Below are 18305 nucleotides of genomic sequence, written 5' to 3'. Positions count from 1 at the left end.
TAAATTTCTTAAAATCTTATTTCTGTGCGAAGCCTCATTTAAGGGTGCCTGGAAATAATTTTCCAACCAAGATAAGAACGAGGTAACCCACTGTCGAATGTGATTTAAAACTGAAGGTCCAATATAGAGGCAGTTTTAAAGGAGATAAATTATTTTCATGAATGAACCAATTGTACAGACTTCCCCACCACAGCAATTCAAGCCAGTGTTTTGGACACTCTCTGTGTAATATGGGAACAAATGTAGTCATCCCAGCACACAGTGGCATCAGATTTATTCTTAAGGCTACAAATAATAAGCTGTAAGGAGTGAGTGTTTTGTCGATCAAGGCCTCTGCTTCCAGTGTTTCCATGGCAACCACATTTGCAAAGCTCTTGTTGCTTGTTAGGCCTTTGATCTTTTCAGAAGTATTTCTTTTGTGTGGGTGCCTCCCTCTGCTGGTTTGTGGAAGGCTGTAACCGCTCGCAGAGAATCAAAATTGGGAAACTAGAAATAAACAAATTAATTGAACATACATCTGGCAATAAATCTGTGCACACCATTTATCTCGCAGAGGAGAATGTTTTCCTAAATAAACAAACAAGCTAGTGTCTCCGATGACCTGTTGTCCCCAGGAGTTGAACGAAAACCAACTTGCAATCAGGGAGCTTTCACTGGCTGGAGTCTCTCAGTATATCTGCTGTTGCTATGACGACAGTTGGGCTAAGTGAAGGGTAGAGCCACGGGTCAAATAGGAATTTTACTCCTGTGTACAGATTGCCGTGGTAAAATAAGAAAACCGATTATGTCGAAAATACATTTTGGAATAACATGCATTCCACATTCCCCAGATGGTTTTAAAATAATGTTGCTAGTATCATTCAGTAAGCATTGTATATGCACTTCATATTGTTTTATATACTCTGGAAGGTACAGAGGTGTGTTAAAGATATTAATATTGCTTTTTTAAATGAATTAATATAAATAGGTGCTATAATAAGGGAAGGTGTACAATTGTGCAGATGTGGCGTTTACAAGTTCTCTCTGTGACCACATGGGGTTCCTCGGGGTGCTCCAGTTTTCTCCCACATCCTAAAGATGTGTGGGTTTGTAGGTTAATTGGCCTCTGTAAATTGATCGATAGTCGGTATGGAATCGAAGGGCTCTTTATTACTGAGACCATTACGTCATGAGGTAATTGCAGTAATCTTACATTTCTGGTGACTTCTGGTGATCAGTATTAACTACAGTGTTGGTACACACTTTAGCAATAGCTAGTCAAACAACGGCCAATAGTTAATATATCACTTTTCACGAAACTTAATTGGTTTTACTTGTTGCTGCTGAAACCATTTTTTTAGGTTAAGAAAAACATGCAACACTTTACCAATTCTCTAATAGTGATCTACACTATATTCAAGTATTTTTTCTTGATCAACACTGTCTCCATTATCGGAATATGCTCAGAAGTGCAGAGGAGCTGTCATGGGCTGTTGAATTCCATCAGCCTCTCCTGCAGTCTCTGTGTTGTGTCGATTCCACTGCTCCATCGCTGCCCCACACCAGCTTACTGCTGTTAGTGTGATAAGAATGTTTTTTTTAATTGCAATTCTATGGCCTCTTGGAATAATAAATAATGCAGATAAATGAAACCCGTGCACACAAACCTAGCTTTAACAATATTTTTTGCCTGCACGGACTTTGAAGGGAAAATAGGTTTTTAAAGGTCATGGGACACTTTGATTGGGAGGTGGAGGAATACAGGTAATTGGATGCTTTGTACAGATTTTTACAGAGGCGTGAACACAGTGCGAATGGTAACAGGTGCCTGAATGCTCAACACACATTGTACACGATAACTCAGAATAAGAATACATCCACTCTGGCATGTCTGACAGATTATTGGATAAGATCTTAAAAGCAGATGTGTGGCGATGGGGAATGATCAAAGAAGTCGTTTGTGACAAAATCCAAAGAGTGCGCACGTCAGCCTCTGTTACTTGTTAAATTAGCAGCACAGATCCTTCAGCAGCACGTACGTTGTGTGGGAGAAGGGTGGAGAGGTGGAGTGTGGAAATGGAGCGACCCCTCCCAGCTTTAGCCACCCCGTGTGGATCTTTTACCACAGGACCTTTTTAATTAACTGTCCATCAAATTGCTTTCACACTCCTTGGTGTCCCTGAGTGAGAGCGTTTATTTTCTGTGGTGATAGACTCCAGCTGTTCTGACCCACCAACATTATTTGTGTTTTCACAATCAGTGCGTTGCTGACAAGAATGCTAACGCTGCTTTTATTCTGGTGAATGCTGAGTTCCTCCAGCACTTTGTTTTCTGGTTAAGATTCCAGCACTGCAGTCTCCTACCTCTCCGAATCTTTCCTTGGGCACACACTAAAGAGCACTGCATGAAATGTAATGCATTGATTTTATTTTTATTAAATGTATTTGTGGATGTATTTACAAGTAGTATCAGTGAGCCAACAGTTTTAAGAATAGCTCCTGTCAGATTTTCATGTCTGAGAATTGGAGTGGACAATATATCTGAAATTATTTTAATAAATATACATTTGTCAAATATATTTCAAAACGGCTTCTGATGAAGTGTCACTTGTGAGAAGTATAATAATTAATGAGGTAAGGATTTAAGTTCCAAATACTAGATACCACAGATGCGGTAGTAATCTAAAACATAAACAGAAGTTGCTGGAAATACCCAGAAGGTTAGGCAGCATCTCTGAAGAGAAAACCAGTCAACATTTCAGTTCAATTACTTTGCATCAATGGAATTTTCATTATAATTTAAAATCTGGAGGAAAGCATAAGTTTCATATAGACAGAATGACCCAACCAAAAGCAAAGTATAGTGGATCTAATTGCAGTTCCTATTTTTCCATTGCATTAGGCTAACTTGGAGCATTTTGTATGTTTATCTTGCTCTCTTGGATAGCCATTGGGAATGTTTTTTCTGAAGTAACCCACTGATAACAAAGTACTCTGAAGTGCCACAGTTGTGATGAGGACAAATGGAGCTCTGGTTTCAGAGCACGCAATAAAAAACCAGCGGGATTAATGACCAGTCAGTTTATCACTGGTGCTATTCATTCACGGTTGTGGTTGGAATAAGAATGGTAGTCATCTCTTGACCTTCAACAAATTGTTTCATTCTATCCCCAACATTCACTTGGAGTCATAGAGTTTTACAGCAGGGAGACAAAAACTGCTGGAGAAACTCAGCGGGTGAGGCAGCATCTATGGAGAGAAGGAATAGGTGACGTTTTGGGTCGAGACCCATCTTCAGACTGATGTCGGGGGGGGGGGAAAGGAAGAGGCGGAGACAGTAGGACTAGTGGGAGAACTGGGGAGGGGAAGGGGAGAAAAAGCAAGGGCTGTCTAAAATTAGAGAAGTCAATGTTGATACCGCTGGGGTGTAAACTACCCAAGCAAAATATGAGGTGCTGTTCCTCCAATCACTCTGGCAATGGAGGAGGCCCAGGACAGAAAGATCAGATTGGGAGGGGAAGTTGAAGTGCTGAGCCACCAGGAGATCAGGTAGGTCAAGGCGGACTGAGCGGAGGTGTTCAGCGAAGCGGTCGCCGAGCCTGTGCTGGGTCTCGCCGATGTAGAGAAGTTGACACCTGGAACAGCGGATGCAGTAGATGAGGTTGGAGGAGATGCAGGTGAACCTCTGCCTCACCTGGAAAGACTGCTTGGGTCCTTGGATGGAGTCGAGAGGGGATGTAAAGCAACAAGTTTGCATTTCCTGTGGTCGCAGGGGAAAGTACCCGGGGAGGGGGTGGTTTGGATGGGAAGGGACGAATGGACCAAGGAGTTACGGAACGGTCTCTGCGGAAAGCAGAAAGGGGAGGAGATGGGAAGATGTGACAAGTAGTAGGATCCCGTTGGAGGTTACAGCAGGGAAACAGGCCCTTCTGCCCAACTTCCCACGCCAACCAAGATGCCCCACCGGCACTAGTCCCACCTGCCTGCGTTTGCCCCATATCCTTTTAAACCTTTCCTATCCATGTACCTGAACAAATGTCGTGATAGAACCTGCCTTAACTACCTCCTGTGGCTGCTCATTCCATATACCCACCACCCTCCGTGTGGGAAAGGTTGCCCCTCCGTTTCCTTTGTGATCTTTTCCTTCTCACCTAAAACCTGCATTGTTGCTTGATGTCTCCAGTGCTTGCTCAGACTGCTGCACAGAAACATCAGCTCAGTTTGTCTGCCGGGTTCAGAAGGGTCATTTCAACTGACTATTGTGTGGCTTAAAGTAGAAGAACAATCAAGAGTAGGAGCACAAGAAGACTCGCAGAACCATATATAGCCCAACGAGTCCACACCAACAATCTGAGTACAAACACCACACAGACAGCTGCCTGACCCACTGAGTTACGCCAGCACTTTGTGTCCTTTTTGAAGTACATGTATATTGCTTTAGTATACTTCACTTCTGACGAGCAAGGCATGTTTTTGATCTTCCGCTAACTATATTTAAAACATGACGCAACCCCATTATATTCAGTGACGCATATTCAAGAGGACTCCCACTCTCTGTTGTTGTTTGTGAAGCCTTTATATCCCATTGAGTCATTGACTCGATGCTTCATCAGTAAGAATGGGTGGATCAGTGGGCCTGATGTGTGCCGTAAAGTCATTGTCTGACAACAGGGAAACAGGCCCTTCAGCCCAACTTGCCCATGCTGATCAAGATGTCCCTATTTGGCTCATATCCCTCTAAACATTTCCTGTACATGTACCTGTCCAAATCTCTTTTAAATGTTGTTATTGAACCTGCCTCAACTACCTCCTCAGGCAGCTCGTTCCATACACCCACCACCTTTTGTGTGGAAAAAGTTGCCTCTCAGGTTCCCATTCAATTTGTCTACTCCCATTCAATCTTTCCCCTTTCACTTTAAATCTGTGTCTTCTAGTTCTTGATTCCAGGGGAAAAAGACTCTGTGGATTTACTTTACCTATTTTCCTCATGATTTTATACACTTTTTGAAGATTTCCCCTCGTCCTCCTGCGCTCCAAGGAATAAAGTCCTAGCCTGCACAACCTCTCCCTGTAGCTAAGGTCCTCAAGTCCAGGTACCAGCTGTCGTAAATTCAATTGAAATCAATTGAAGATTCTGATATTGGTGGGTCATAGAATCATACAGCAAGGAAATAGGCCCTTCAGCTCATGCCATCCATGCCAACCAATACTGCCTGTCTAAGCTCGTCCCATATCCCACTAAACCCATCCAAATCTGGAGCGTTATGGCACTTTATTTTAAATTGTTGCCACATTAGCATTAAAGACAGCAAGATCTTTAGATCGTAAGAACCTGCAAATGTTAGATCCTTGAGCAAAAGGCAAAGTGCTGGAGGAACTTTGCCAGGCAGCATTTGTGATGGGCATGGTCAGGCGATGTGTCAGGACAGGAGCCTGCTTTAGACTGATCGCTATGAAGAAGGATCCTGATCGTCATCTGTCCATTCCGTCTACAGATGCTGCCTGACCCACTGAATTCCTCCTGCACTTTGCAGAAAACGTAGAAGCAGGTCAATCTTCTGGGAGTCTTCACGTTTGATGTTTATATACTACACATCATTTTCCACCTACGTATTGATGGTTTCATATTTTTGTATTCATACAAGAGGAAAGCCTCCTTTAATGAGTCGTTCATTTAAATCCATTTCCAACATTTATATATTATCATCTTTTGCTTCATTGGAGTGCGTTGAGAGGCTAGTTATGGAACACATTAAATCCAGTCTACCAAGCGGCCTTGACCCATTGCAGTTCACCTACCACCACAACAGGTCCAGGGACGATGCCATCACTCTGGCCCTACACTCATCCCTGGAACTCCTGGAGAAGAGAGACACCTACGTCAGATTCCTATTCATAGACTACAGCTCTGCCTTCAACACCATTATCCCATCCAAGCTCATCACCACTCACAGGACTTGGTGTCAGCACTCATCTCTGCAACTGGATCCTTGACTTCCTGACCAACAGACCCCAATCAGTGAGGATAGGGGACAAATCATCCTCTACGATAATCCTCACCACTGGTGCTCCACAAGGATGTGTTCTCAGCCCCTTCTTTACTCCTTGTACACCCACCACTGTACAGCCATGTACAAATATAATTCAATGTTCAAATTCGCAGACGACATCACCATTGTGGGCCAGATATGAAATAATGATGAGATGGAGTACAGGAAGAAGATTGAGATCCTCATGTCCTGGTGACGAGACAACAACCTTTCTCTCAAAGACAGACACAAAGAGCTGGAATAAAAGTTTCGGGCCAACACCCTTCGTCAGGCTGAGAATCAAGGGAAACGGAAATGAGCGATTTTGGTGATGTGGATAGAGAAAGAACAAATGAATGAACGATATATTAAAAAAGTAACGACGATAAAGGAAACGGGCCATTGTTAGCTGTCTGCGAGGTGAGAATGAGTGCAGGGGAGACTCAACAAGATGTCTTTGAAGGTGGTACGACAGGTGGAGGAGGGATGGAGAGAGAGGGAATGCCGGGGTTACTTGAAGTTCGAGAAATCAATATTCATACTACTGGAGTGTAAGCTGCCCAAGCAAAATATGAGATGTTGTTCCTCCTATTTGCATTTAGCTCACTCTGACAATGGAGGAGGCCCAGGCCAAAAGGTCTGTGTGGGAATGGGAAGGAGTATTAAAGTGTTTGGCAACCAGGAGATCGGGTAGGTTTAGGCAGACTGAGCAGAGGGGTTCAGCGAAACGACTGAGGGGATGAAAGGTGAGGACTAGGGGGACTCTTGTCCCTGTTGCGACTGGGAGCAAGAGCGGAGCTGCGGGATACTGCGGGCATCATCTATGATGGAAGAGGGGAACCTAAATCTTTCTCTCAATGTCAGCAAGACAAAGGAGATAGTGATCGACTTCAGGAAGCGAAGTGGTACACGCACCCCAATTTGCATTGACAGTGTTGAAGTAGAGATAGTTGAAAGCTTCAAATTCTTAGTAGTAAATATCACCAACAACTTCTCCTGGACTATCCATATTGAAGCAACGACCAAGAAAGCACACCAATGCCTCTACTTCCTTCGAAGCTTTAGGAGATTCGGCATATCCCCCACAACACTCACCAACTTCTGCAGATGCGCTGTAGAAAGCATTTTGTCAGGATGCATCACAGCATGGTTTGGGACCAGCTCCATCCAAGACTGCAAGAAATTGCAGAGAATTGTGGATGCAGCCTCGACCAACACACAAACTAGCTTTCCTTCGATTGACTCAATTTACGTCTCACCCTGTCTAGGCATAATCAAGGATGAGTCATAATTCCCAGCTATTTTCAGGCAACTGAACCATTCCACCAACAACTGGAGAGCAGTCCTGAACTACTATCTACCTCATTGGAGACCCTTGGACTATCTTTGATTGGACTTTACTAGACTTTATCTCGCACTAAACGTTATTCACATTATATCCTTTATCATGTATCTGTACGCTGTGGATGGCTCGATTGTAAACATGTATTGTCTTTCCCTGAATGGTTAGCAAGCAACAAAAGCTTTTCACTGTACCATGGTATACATGACAATAAACTACATTCAAATTAGTTTAGGAACACTTACAACAGTAGACAATTAAAATGAATTGACCATTTTCATCAGAAATTATCTTAAAGAATCACGAGATATCAACGTAACTGCAAATAGACGAAAGAAAACCTCAAACATTTATTTCTCATGAAGAAGACTGAAGTAGAGGTTAGGGTGTGAGTTTATTTTAAGAAACAGTGCCATCTAGTGCCTCTAGACGATGGAAAAGTGCCATTAATGTTTGGGGAAAAAAGATGGTGCTGGAGTAACTCAGCTGGTCAAGCAGCATCTGTGGAGAACATGGTTACGTGACGTTTCGGGTGAGGACCCTTCTTCAGAACTTTGTGTCTATTTTTGTAAACCAGCACCTGCAGTTCCTTGTGTCATAAGCCATGCTGTGCACGTTTCATCCACTGTCAGCAGAACTGGAGCTTCTGGAGAAATCTTTTTCATTAGTATCTCATAATAAATCCAGGAACACTGTGTAGGGGCTGGGAATATTTGACTTTGATTAAAGGCTCTGCACTATCGCAGTGATATTCTGTGTGTAACATCTCCCAGACTAATCTTCAATGCTGTAGATATTGATGAATAATTCACTAAATTCCCTTCCCTGATCCTTGCCTTTGTTTTGGCGATCACTTGTGTCCTGCCTGCAGTGAATACTGGTCATTAATCACCCATTGCTGACAGTGGCTTGGGCTACAGTAGCCCACCACGACAAGTCATACTGTGGTACTGAAGGCTTGCAGACTCAAAGGAGGATGCAGTGTCTCTCTCCCAGCACTTGTCTGATTGGCAATCCTTTCTTCCTGTAGTATTGTGGCTGCCATGAGAGTTCTTTCGGCGCTAACTTATTTCTAAGCAGTCATAGTATTGATTTATTATTGTCATATGCAACGAGATTCAGTGAGTAGCTTTTGTTTGCATTCTATCACGGTTAATCAAATCATACTATGAGTACAATCATACACATGTACAACAGGCAGTGCAAAGAGAAAAATACCAGAATGCTGAATAGTTTTACAGCATTGTAGCATTGCAGTTACAGAGTAAAAGTGCAATTTCCATTATGAGGTAAATAAGATGTACAGTGTGCTTGCCTTCAGACGTCAGGGCATTGAGTGCAGGAGTCAGGAAGTCATTTTGCAGCTCTATAGGATTTTGGTCAGGCCACGTTTTGAATATTGCATGCAGTTCCAATCGCCCCATTACAGGAAGGATGCGGAGGCTCTGTAAAGGGTGCAGAGCAGGTTTACCTGACTTAAAGAGTATTGTTGACTTAGATTGTTTTCATTGGATCCGCCAGAGATTGTGGGGAGATGTAATAGAAGTATGTAAAAGCATGAAAGACATGGTCAAAACCTTGTTTCCCAGGGTGGAAAAGTCAAATACGAGGACATATTTTTAGGTGAGAGAGGCAAAGTTTAAAGGAGATGTGCGGGGCAAGTTCATTTTATACAGAGTACCTGGAATGTGCTGCCATGGGTGGTAGTTGAGGCAATGATAGTGGCATTTAAGATACTTTTGGATGGCATATGGATATGCAAGGAAAGGAGAGATATGGGTTATGTGCGGATAAATAAGTGTTGGTCTTGGCATCATGTTTGGCACAGACATTGTGAACTGAAGGGTCTGTTCTTGTGCTGCTCTGTGTCTATAGTGGGGACGTTGGAAGATCAAAACTACAACCTAGCTTATGGAAGGTATACTCTAACGCAGGGGTGGGCAACCTGCGGCCTTCTAGGCCATCAAGTGCGGCCTTTTGAATGAATCCAAATTTTGTAGAGCAAATCCTTTTATTTTTATTAATATGTTTTTGTTTTTCTTTTGTTATTTTTATTTTAATCTTAAAATGAACGTATTTAAAATACCAAAGAGTAAAAGAAGATTCAACGAAATAATCCTTCCCAACTGACGGCCACAATTAAAACATTAGTAAGTCATGAGGGGTATTTTAACAAAATAATGTACATTTTGAAGTATACGTAATTGAAGTTTCTTGGATGCGGCCTTATTAGATTACAGCTAACTTAATGAGGCATTCCAAAATGACAAGGTTCCCCACCTCTGCTCTGACGTAATGTATTATTGATGTGGTAGCTGCAAGACTTGTCTACAGTTCCTGATGAGAAACACTGAGGTCTCATTTTGGCCAATGAATTTGTGCGCTAAATGGAGAGATTTAGACAAACAGTGCTTTTGGTGTAGGGATAGGTTATTGCATTCTAATCGTCTCAAATCATTTTAAGTAGAGTAAATAGTCTGAGCGCAGGTTAAAGAAAAAGGAGAGGGTATTTCATATCTTCACCCAACCATTCTTCATCTTCTCAAACAAACATTAAATGCGGCGGAGATACAAAATAATAAAAGTAAGTAATTTAATCTAAACTTCTGACTAATTTGGAATAATTGTTGGTGGTCTTTGCACTAAAGCAGATGGAAGGTTAATTACAGTTTATTAAAAATTCCAGGTCTCTAGATTTTTTCAAATGCCTGTTGGGTATTTTCCTCTCTGCTGATCTGTCAGAATGATGATGGGTGTATAGAAAGCAGCAAATGGGAAGAATGACATTGGTTTGAATGAATGCAATCATTAGTACATGTTTTTCACATCCAGCATGCAGTAGTTAAGGGCCTGTCCCACTGTACAAAGTAATTCAAGAGTTCTCCCGAGTTTCCCCTGATTCAAACTCGGAGAATTACGGTAATAGCCGCTCGTAGGTACTTGGGGCTCTCGTGGACATTTTTCAACATGTTGAAAAAACTTCACGAGCTTACCGCGTTTCCCGAGTACCTGCCGTTAGCGTTACAAGCCGCTAAGAGACGTCCCGAGATCCGACGTACCGGCTACGTACATTCTACGTACTTACCACGAGTTTGATTTTTTTTAAACTTGGGAGAGCTCTTGGGTAAACTCGTATAGTGGGACAGGGCTATTAGAAAGTCTGCGCATGCACAGATGCAGATTAAGTTGTACTCTTTTAATGCATTGTAATCATATCTCTTTTCTTTCTCTTTCTATCTCTCCCTCTCTCTCTCTCTCTCTCTCTCGCCCTCTCTCTCTCTCTCTCTCTCTCTCTGGTTTCCTAGGTAGGAGTGAAGTGGTTGCAGATCTGTTACCCAATTTTGATGTAGAGATTATGCCAGGTACTGGTATTTCTCATGAAGACCATTCACTCCCCACCCCTTCCCCATAAGCTGTGCTCATGATTATGTTGTTTTATCTGTATCTCAAAGGTTGACATTTCAAGCTAATTGTTATCTTAATGCTTTTGTAACTGCATCTAGATTTATATATCAAATGGATGTGCCAGCATAGATTGGTTGAGAAACAGCAGATACATTACCAAAGGAAAGTTTGAGAACTAGCTGCTGGGGTTTAGATACCCAACTGGATAATACTAGAAGTATTGAGCGAGAAGAGAGGTTTCCAGTTTTCATAGACATGACAAAACACCACAACGTTACCAGTTTGTTGAAGCGGTAACAGAATATTGGGTTGTATAGATTGACAAAGATCACTTTCAATCTGTATTTAGCCGTTGTGAGATCATATCTGGAGTTAGGTGTGCAATTTTCTTGTTAGTACAAAACACATTTTCAATTATTGTAGGGACAGAGATATTGTGCTCTTTCAAAATTCATTCCATTGAAGCCAACAAAGTGAATGTTGGGCGCACATTGCCTGTTGCTACTGTGTGGTGCAGTTATTGAGAGGACATTAAATCCTAGCATTGATTCCTGAACTGTTAGGACTGATTCATAAAGGTTGCAGCTTTACCCCCTTGAAAAAGAGTTTAAAATTATGGAATGGTTGGACAAATTTAAGATAAGAAAATAACCAGGAAGTGCAGGACGAACTGGTTTTGAACTAAAAATGTGATATGTGGAATGAGTCACTAGCTCAAACAAGAAAGAAGTGTTTAGAAAGGATGGGTTTTTGCAGCATTTCAGGCCTAAACTATTTTGCACATTTTAGAAATGTAAGAATCAGATGCTTTGGATTAGATGATTTGAGGACTGCTTCTGTTTTACTTTTAAAAAATCATTTTAAACCAACAAATGCCATATATTAAATTATGTTGCAAACTAGCGTCTACTTAACTTCCTCCAGGTGATGAAATGAATGTACATTTTATGACAATTTCCAATATAAAACTGCACACGTAATAACATTTACACAAACAAGATTGCATTCACACTTTAGTCGGCTCTCAAAAGTATTCTCACTAAGTGTACAAAGAGTGAAATAAGAAAACATGAATTTCATAGAAACATAGAAATTAGGTGCAGGAGTAGGCCATTCGGCCCTTCGAGCCTGCACCGCCATTCAATATGATCATGGCTGATCATCCAACTCAGTATCCCGTACCTGCCTTCTCTCCATACCCTCTGATCCCCTTAGCCACAAGGGCCACATCTAACTCCCTCTTAAATATAGCCAATGAACTGGATTTCTATAGGCAGATGTTGGTTTGAGGCTCTTTTGAGCTTTTTAGTGCAACTGTTTCTTTGAAGCTGGTAGAGTAGTTTTACCTGGTTCAGCTACACAGAAAATATTTTTAAAAATCTTATTATTACTTAGCAGAGTGGGTTGTGTAAATCACCAGGTACAGCACAAGAATGCAAATACTGTACGCCACAGCCACAAACACCTAGGCCACAGCTAACACTTGCGTCTACCTGCAAATACTGTACACTGCAATACTGTTTTCTCAAGCAGCAGATTTGTTTCAAACAAATATACTTGATAAGTATTTATGATCTAAATCTTTGACTGTGAAATCTTCCCATTAATAGGTGAAAACCAGGCTATATGTTGGGAAACTGTGTCTAGACCTGATCAAATAGGCTGAGCCCTCAACCTTGTTCTCTTTGGATTGGATTCCTTTATTGTCATTCAGACCTTTCGGTCTGAACAAAATTTTGTTGCCTACATATAATGATAAATAACAAAACATACAATAAACACAAATTAACATCCAACACAGTGAGTTCACCAGGCACCTCCTCACTGTGATGGAGGCAAAAGTCTTAGTCTCTGTCTCTTCCCTCCTTGTTCTCCCTCTGCGCTGAGGCGATCCAGGCTTCAGATGTTGTGACCCCACCGGGTGATGGTGAATAAGTCCCGCGGCTCAACCGAGCTCCGCGAACAGGCCGGTTCAAGCTCCGTGGCCCGGGGTAGTCGAAGCTGCCGAAACTGCCGCCTTCCAGTCCAGCGGACGCAGCTGTAGTTGCGGGAGCTCCGGAAAAACAGGTCACCAACCTGCGACCTGCGAGCTCCCGACGATGCCGTCCACTGGGCCCGCGGCCGAGCCCCAAATTCAGGTCGCCGCTGCCGGAACGCCGCCACAGCTCAGAAACCCCGAAGCCGGGCCATCGCCATCGGAACGCCGCCTCAGCCCCGAATCCGGGCCACCGGAAGGCCGCCACAGCTCCGAAGCCCCGAAGCCGGGCCACCGCCACCGGAATGCCGGAACGCCGCCTCAGCTCCGAATTCGGCCAGTTTCCAGAGAACACAGGAAAAACTGTTGGTTGCCAGGATTCTGGTGCCTCCAACAATATTGAGAATGCTATAGGCAGTACAGTCAAGCAAATCTAAGACAATCTCATGACTGCGTAGCCGGTCATAGTGCGAACTCCATTATCAAGTTCGCTGATGACACCATTGTTGTGGGACGTATCACTGATGGATATGAGTCAGAGTATAGAAGTGAGATCGAGCAACTGTCCATATGGTGCCAGCGCAATAACCTGGCCCTCAACACCAGCAAAACCAAGGAACTGATTGTGAACTTTGGAAGGGGTAGTATGGGGACCCACAGTCCCGTTTATATCAACGGGTCGATGGTGGAGAGGGTCAAGAGCTTCAAATTCCTGGGCGTGCATATCTCTGAAGATCTCTCCTGGTCCGAGAACACGGATGCAATTATAAAGAAAGCACATCAGCGCCTCTATTTCCTGAGAAGATTACGGAGAGTCGGTTTGTCAAGGAGGACTCTCTCGAACTTCTACAGGTGCACAGTAGAGAGCATGCTGACCGGTTGCATCGTGGCTTGGTTCGGCAACGAGCGCCCTGGAGAGGAAAAGACTACAAAAAGTTGTACACACTGCCCAGTCCATCATCGGATCTGACCTCCCTACCATCAAGGGGATTTATCACAGCCGCTGCCTCAAAAAGGCTGGCAGCATCATCAATGACCCACACCATCCTGGCCACACACTCATCTCCCCGCTATCATCACGTAAAAGGTACATGAGCCTGAAATCTGCAACATCCAGGTTCAGGAACAGCTACTTCCCCACAGCCATCAGACTATTAAACTCAACTCGTACAAACATCTGAACATTAATAGCCCATTGCATTTTATCTATTTATTTATTTATGTGTGTATATATTTATTTAATGGTATATGGACACACTGATCTGTATTTATGCCTACTATGTTCTGTTGTGCTAAAGCAAAGCAAGAATGTCATTGTCCTATCTGGGACACATGACAATAAACTCTCTTGAATCTTGAATCAAAGCCATTCCCACACTGACCTTTCTGTCCTCCTCCATTGTCAGAGTGAGGCCAAATGCAAATTGGAGGAACAGCATCTCATATTCTGTTTGGGCGGCTTACAGCCCAGCGGTATGAATATTGATTCTCTAACTTCAAGTAACCCTTACATCTCCTCTCTCTCCACCCCTCCACCCCACCCGTCGTACCAGCCTCAAAGTTGTCTTGTTGAGTCTCATTCTATACTTGTTTTCACCTACTTTTTTGCATATATTTCATCATTTATTCTATATCTCTCTCTATATCACCGTTTCTATCCCTCATTTCCCTTTTCCGTGACTCTGTGTCTGAAGAAGGGTCTCGACCCTTCGAGATCTGTTTTTCTCCAGTGATGCTGTCGGTCCCGCTGTTAAGCCCCTGTCCCACTATACGAGTTTACCCAAGAGCTCTCCCGAGTTTAAAAAAAATCAAACTCGTGGTAAGTACATAGAATGTACGTAGCGGGTACGTCGAAGCTCGGGACGTCTCTTAGTGGCTCGTAACGCAAACGGCAGGTACTCGGTAAAAGCAGTAAGCTCGTGAAGTTTTTTCAACAGAGTGTCCACGAGAGTCCCCGAGAACCTACAAACGGCCATTACCGTAATTCTCCGAGTTCGAATCCGGGGAAACTCGGGAGAGTTACCTCGTACAGTGGTAAGGGGCTTAACTCCAGCTTTTTGTGTCCAGCTTTGGTTTAAACCAGCATCTGCAGTTCCTTGCTACACAAAGGTTTCACTTGTTGAGTTTGCCCGAGTGTATAGAGATTAATTGAAGGTCTCTTTTTTTAATTTAATTTAATTAATAACTGTCATATTAATTGTAATCTTTCCGGGACTGACCAGCGATCTTGTCAATATCCTGTTTTTGCCGTTGGAGCCTCTCCACCGGTTTATTTGGTAATGGTAACATGGAACTTGCTTATTGTGCCAGAGATCTCAGCTGATGCCAGACTGCCTGAACTGCTGACTTCACTTAAAGTAGCAGCCCTTAGCTTTCACCTAGTTTCCACTTCCGTTGGTCCATTGTGAAATAATAAATATTTCCCCTTCCAACACTTGTAACTTTACGCTTCATGGAATCCTTTTATATAATTGTTGCTGAAAATAGTGCACGCTGTTCATTTCTCCATGGTTGTGGGCCACATAGGTTGAGAAACAATGAGTCAGATTCCTGGAGAAATGTTGCTCCTCTGCCAGAGCATTCCCTGTTCATCTGCACTGGTGGCAAATGTGATTCCAGTTCAAGTTATCAGTTACTTTAAATTCCACTGATTTGTATTGGCCCGTGGGTTGTTCGTTTCATAGGATCAAAAGCTCATCTGCTTGGGTGAGTAGCAACATTTTAAATGAGTATGTGATATTCTGAGAACAATTTGCTGTCAAAAGTACCATGAGTCAATCTGGAATTCACAATAATTCGAGCAAAGGACCAATCAGTTCGGATCATCGTCATATAGCATGCAAACAGGCCCTTTGGCCCAACTTGGCCGTGCCAACATCTACGCTGGTTCAATCTGCCCGCCTTTGGCCCATATCCCTCAAAACCTTTCCTATCCATGTACCTGCCCAAATGTCTTTTAAATGTTGTTATTGCACTTGTTATTGTATCATCCACTTACTCTGCTCCATATTCAGCTCGTTCCATACACCACCACTCTCCATGTGGAAAAAAATTGCCCCTGAAGTTCCTATTAAATCTTTCCCCCCCCGCACCTTAATCCTCTGCCCTCCACTTCTTGATTCCCCTATCCTGGAAAAAAAAGTTATTTGATTGCCCAAATGAGATCAACTTGCTGGAAAATAATGAAAATGAAATGATAATTTATTGTGCTCCAAGGAAGGATCAACTTTCCTTTACTTAATTACATTTTCCACCCTCGGTTGGAGAACTATTATTTTACATGTTCTTATTTAGAAGCCTCCTTCACTAAAGATAATTACTTCTGACTACCAGCAGTAGTAAATCAAAGCTGATTAAATATTTGCATTTATGTAGTTACTTACCATATCCTTCAGACACATCCCAAAACACTTTACATTAAAATAGCTTCTTGGCAGTGTGGTAAATGTTATTATGCATGTAAACATGGGCAGTTGATTTGTACACAAGGTCCCTGACGACAATGAAGTGATTCAGTTGAAATCTGGTTTTGTGGGTGTAAAGCTCTTGGCCACATAGTATCATGAATCCTCAGCATTGTGGCAACAGACAGCAGAACCTGCTTCACAGAATCTTATCTACTGAGGACAATCCCAGTGCACCAGATGCTGCTGCCCCCCCAACCCCAACCCTCAAATATAACTTGAATCCCACGATAAGAACACTATCACCTGAACTAAAACACAAAGTGCTGGAGTTAAGGGGCTGTCCCACTTGGGTGACCTAATCTGCGAGTTTAGAAGAGTGTCTTCGACCTTCAAACTCGCAGCAGGGTCGACACGTGGTCCTAGGAGGTCACTGGAACTCTCCTTCATGCTCGAGGGAAGTTCCCGAATACTCGTGGCCTCAGCTAGGTCGCGGAAAATGTTTCAGCATGTTGAAAAAATTTCCGCGTGTGAAAATTGGTCGGCGTGGTTCTTTTTAACTCGTAGTGCAGTGGAGTGGGGTTGTTATTTAGTTACAGGCAGTCGTAGGCAATCTCCTTCGCTGACCGGGCATTTTGATTGGCTCATTGGAGTTTTCATGACCAAGGAAAACCGACCGGTAGGTCAAATGCCCGCTAAACTTTATTATACTTCTTAAAAGTGTCTCCCGCACTCTCTAAAGGACTTACCGTGACTGTGCAGCCATTTTACCTTCCTCTTCATCGCGAGTGTGAATTTCAGACAGCGCTTCCCCGCTTTCCCTGCCCCCCGCCTTTGCTGTGTGTGTGGTCGGTCGATCCATCCAGATGCCGGCTTCAAAGCGGATGGTAGATCGAGCTCGAGACTTTCCAGGCGAGTGCCCTCGAGCTTGAAGGTCGAAGACACTCTTCTTAACTCGCGGATCAGGTCGCTCAAGTAGGACAGCCCCTTAAATCAGCAGGTCAGACAGCATCTATGGAGAACATAGATAGGCATCATTTGGGGTGGAAGCATCCCCACTGAAACATCGCCTGTCAATTCCCTCCACAAACACTACCTGACCCACTGAGTTGCTCCAGCACTTAGTGTTTTATTCAAGATTTATACAATACAATACAATTCAATTTATTTGTCATTTGGACCCCTTGAGGTCCAAACGAAATGTCGTTTCTGTAGCCATACATTACAAAACAAAAAGACCCGAGACACAACACAGTTTACACTAACATCCATCACATCGCTGTGATGGAAGGCAAAAAAACTTATCTCTCCACTGCACTCTCCCCCCCGATGTCAGAGTCAGAGTCAAAGTCAAAGCCCCCGGCTGGCGATGGCGATTGTCCCGCGGCCATTAAAGCCACGCCGGGTGATGTAAGGTCGCGCACCGGGTCTAGTTGTTAGAGCCCCCGGCGTGCGCTCGCAAAGTCCCCCGGCCATTCCAAGGCCCCGCTCAGGTGCTCTTCAACCCCGCAACTCGGGCGGGAGAAGTCGCCGTTGCGGAAGCCCCGAAAAGCGGTCTCCCAGCAGGGACCCGTGGGCTCCCGGTGCCGCCGTCCGCCAAACCCGCAGTTGCAGCCTCCGAATCTCCGGGGGTCGGGTCGCAGCAGCGTCCACCACAGCTCCACCCGCTCTGGACTCGGCCAGCCCCGTGACGGTGAGTAGTCGGCAGCTCCGCAGCTGTAACCCCAGGTCGTTCCTGTTGGAGGCCGCTCCACGTTGCAGCCCCAACGACAACGGAGACCCGACAAAGAAAAGGTCGGGTCTCCCGTGCAGGGGAAAGATTTTAAAGTTACCCCCTCCCCCCCACCCCCCCACACACATACCCCAACAAAAAAAAAACCAAAAACTACATAAAAACGAGACAAAAAATAATAAAAACACAGGCGGACTGCAGAGGCCGCTGCTGACGAGAGTCGCGCCGCCCACCGAGGCACACATTTGAGTATTGGCAGTTCCTTCTAAGATCATTCCAAGGGCAACTGAAGATTGTAGAAAAAATAAAACATCGTGCATTCGAAAATGACCAGGAAAGAGCAAAAGCAATAATAATAACTGGGAAAAAATAATATAGGCCTCTGGTTCTCCTTGATACTCAAAGTGGTAAAAGTGTAATTTTTGGGACAAGTACATGAA

The 18305-nt window shown here is 43.7% G+C and overlaps 1 protein-coding gene across 2 annotated transcripts in view; it reads left to right on the top strand.

Annotated features, from left to right (window-relative positions):
- ildr2 (immunoglobulin like domain containing receptor 2) overlaps positions 1–18305 on the top strand; it is a 94059-nt gene that overhangs the window by 51696 nt on the left and 24058 nt on the right. Inside the window, exon 4 of one of the 2 annotated variants that reach the window (XM_033033390.1) lies at positions 10655–10711. The exons of the other annotated variant lie outside the window; for it this stretch is intronic. Coding sequence (XP_032889281.1) covers positions 10655–10711 — 57 coding nt within the window. The remainder of the gene's footprint in view (positions 1–10654; positions 10712–18305) is intronic. 2 annotated transcript variants of the gene reach the window in all.

The sequence above is a fragment of the Amblyraja radiata genome, chromosome 14 (assembly GCF_010909765.2).
Source record: "Amblyraja radiata isolate CabotCenter1 chromosome 14, sAmbRad1.1.pri, whole genome shotgun sequence".
NCBI classification, from domain to species: domain Eukaryota; kingdom Metazoa; phylum Chordata; class Chondrichthyes; order Rajiformes; family Rajidae; genus Amblyraja; species Amblyraja radiata.
Note: the sequence above shows the minus strand (reverse complement) of the source record. Positions and strands in the feature narration are given on the sequence as shown.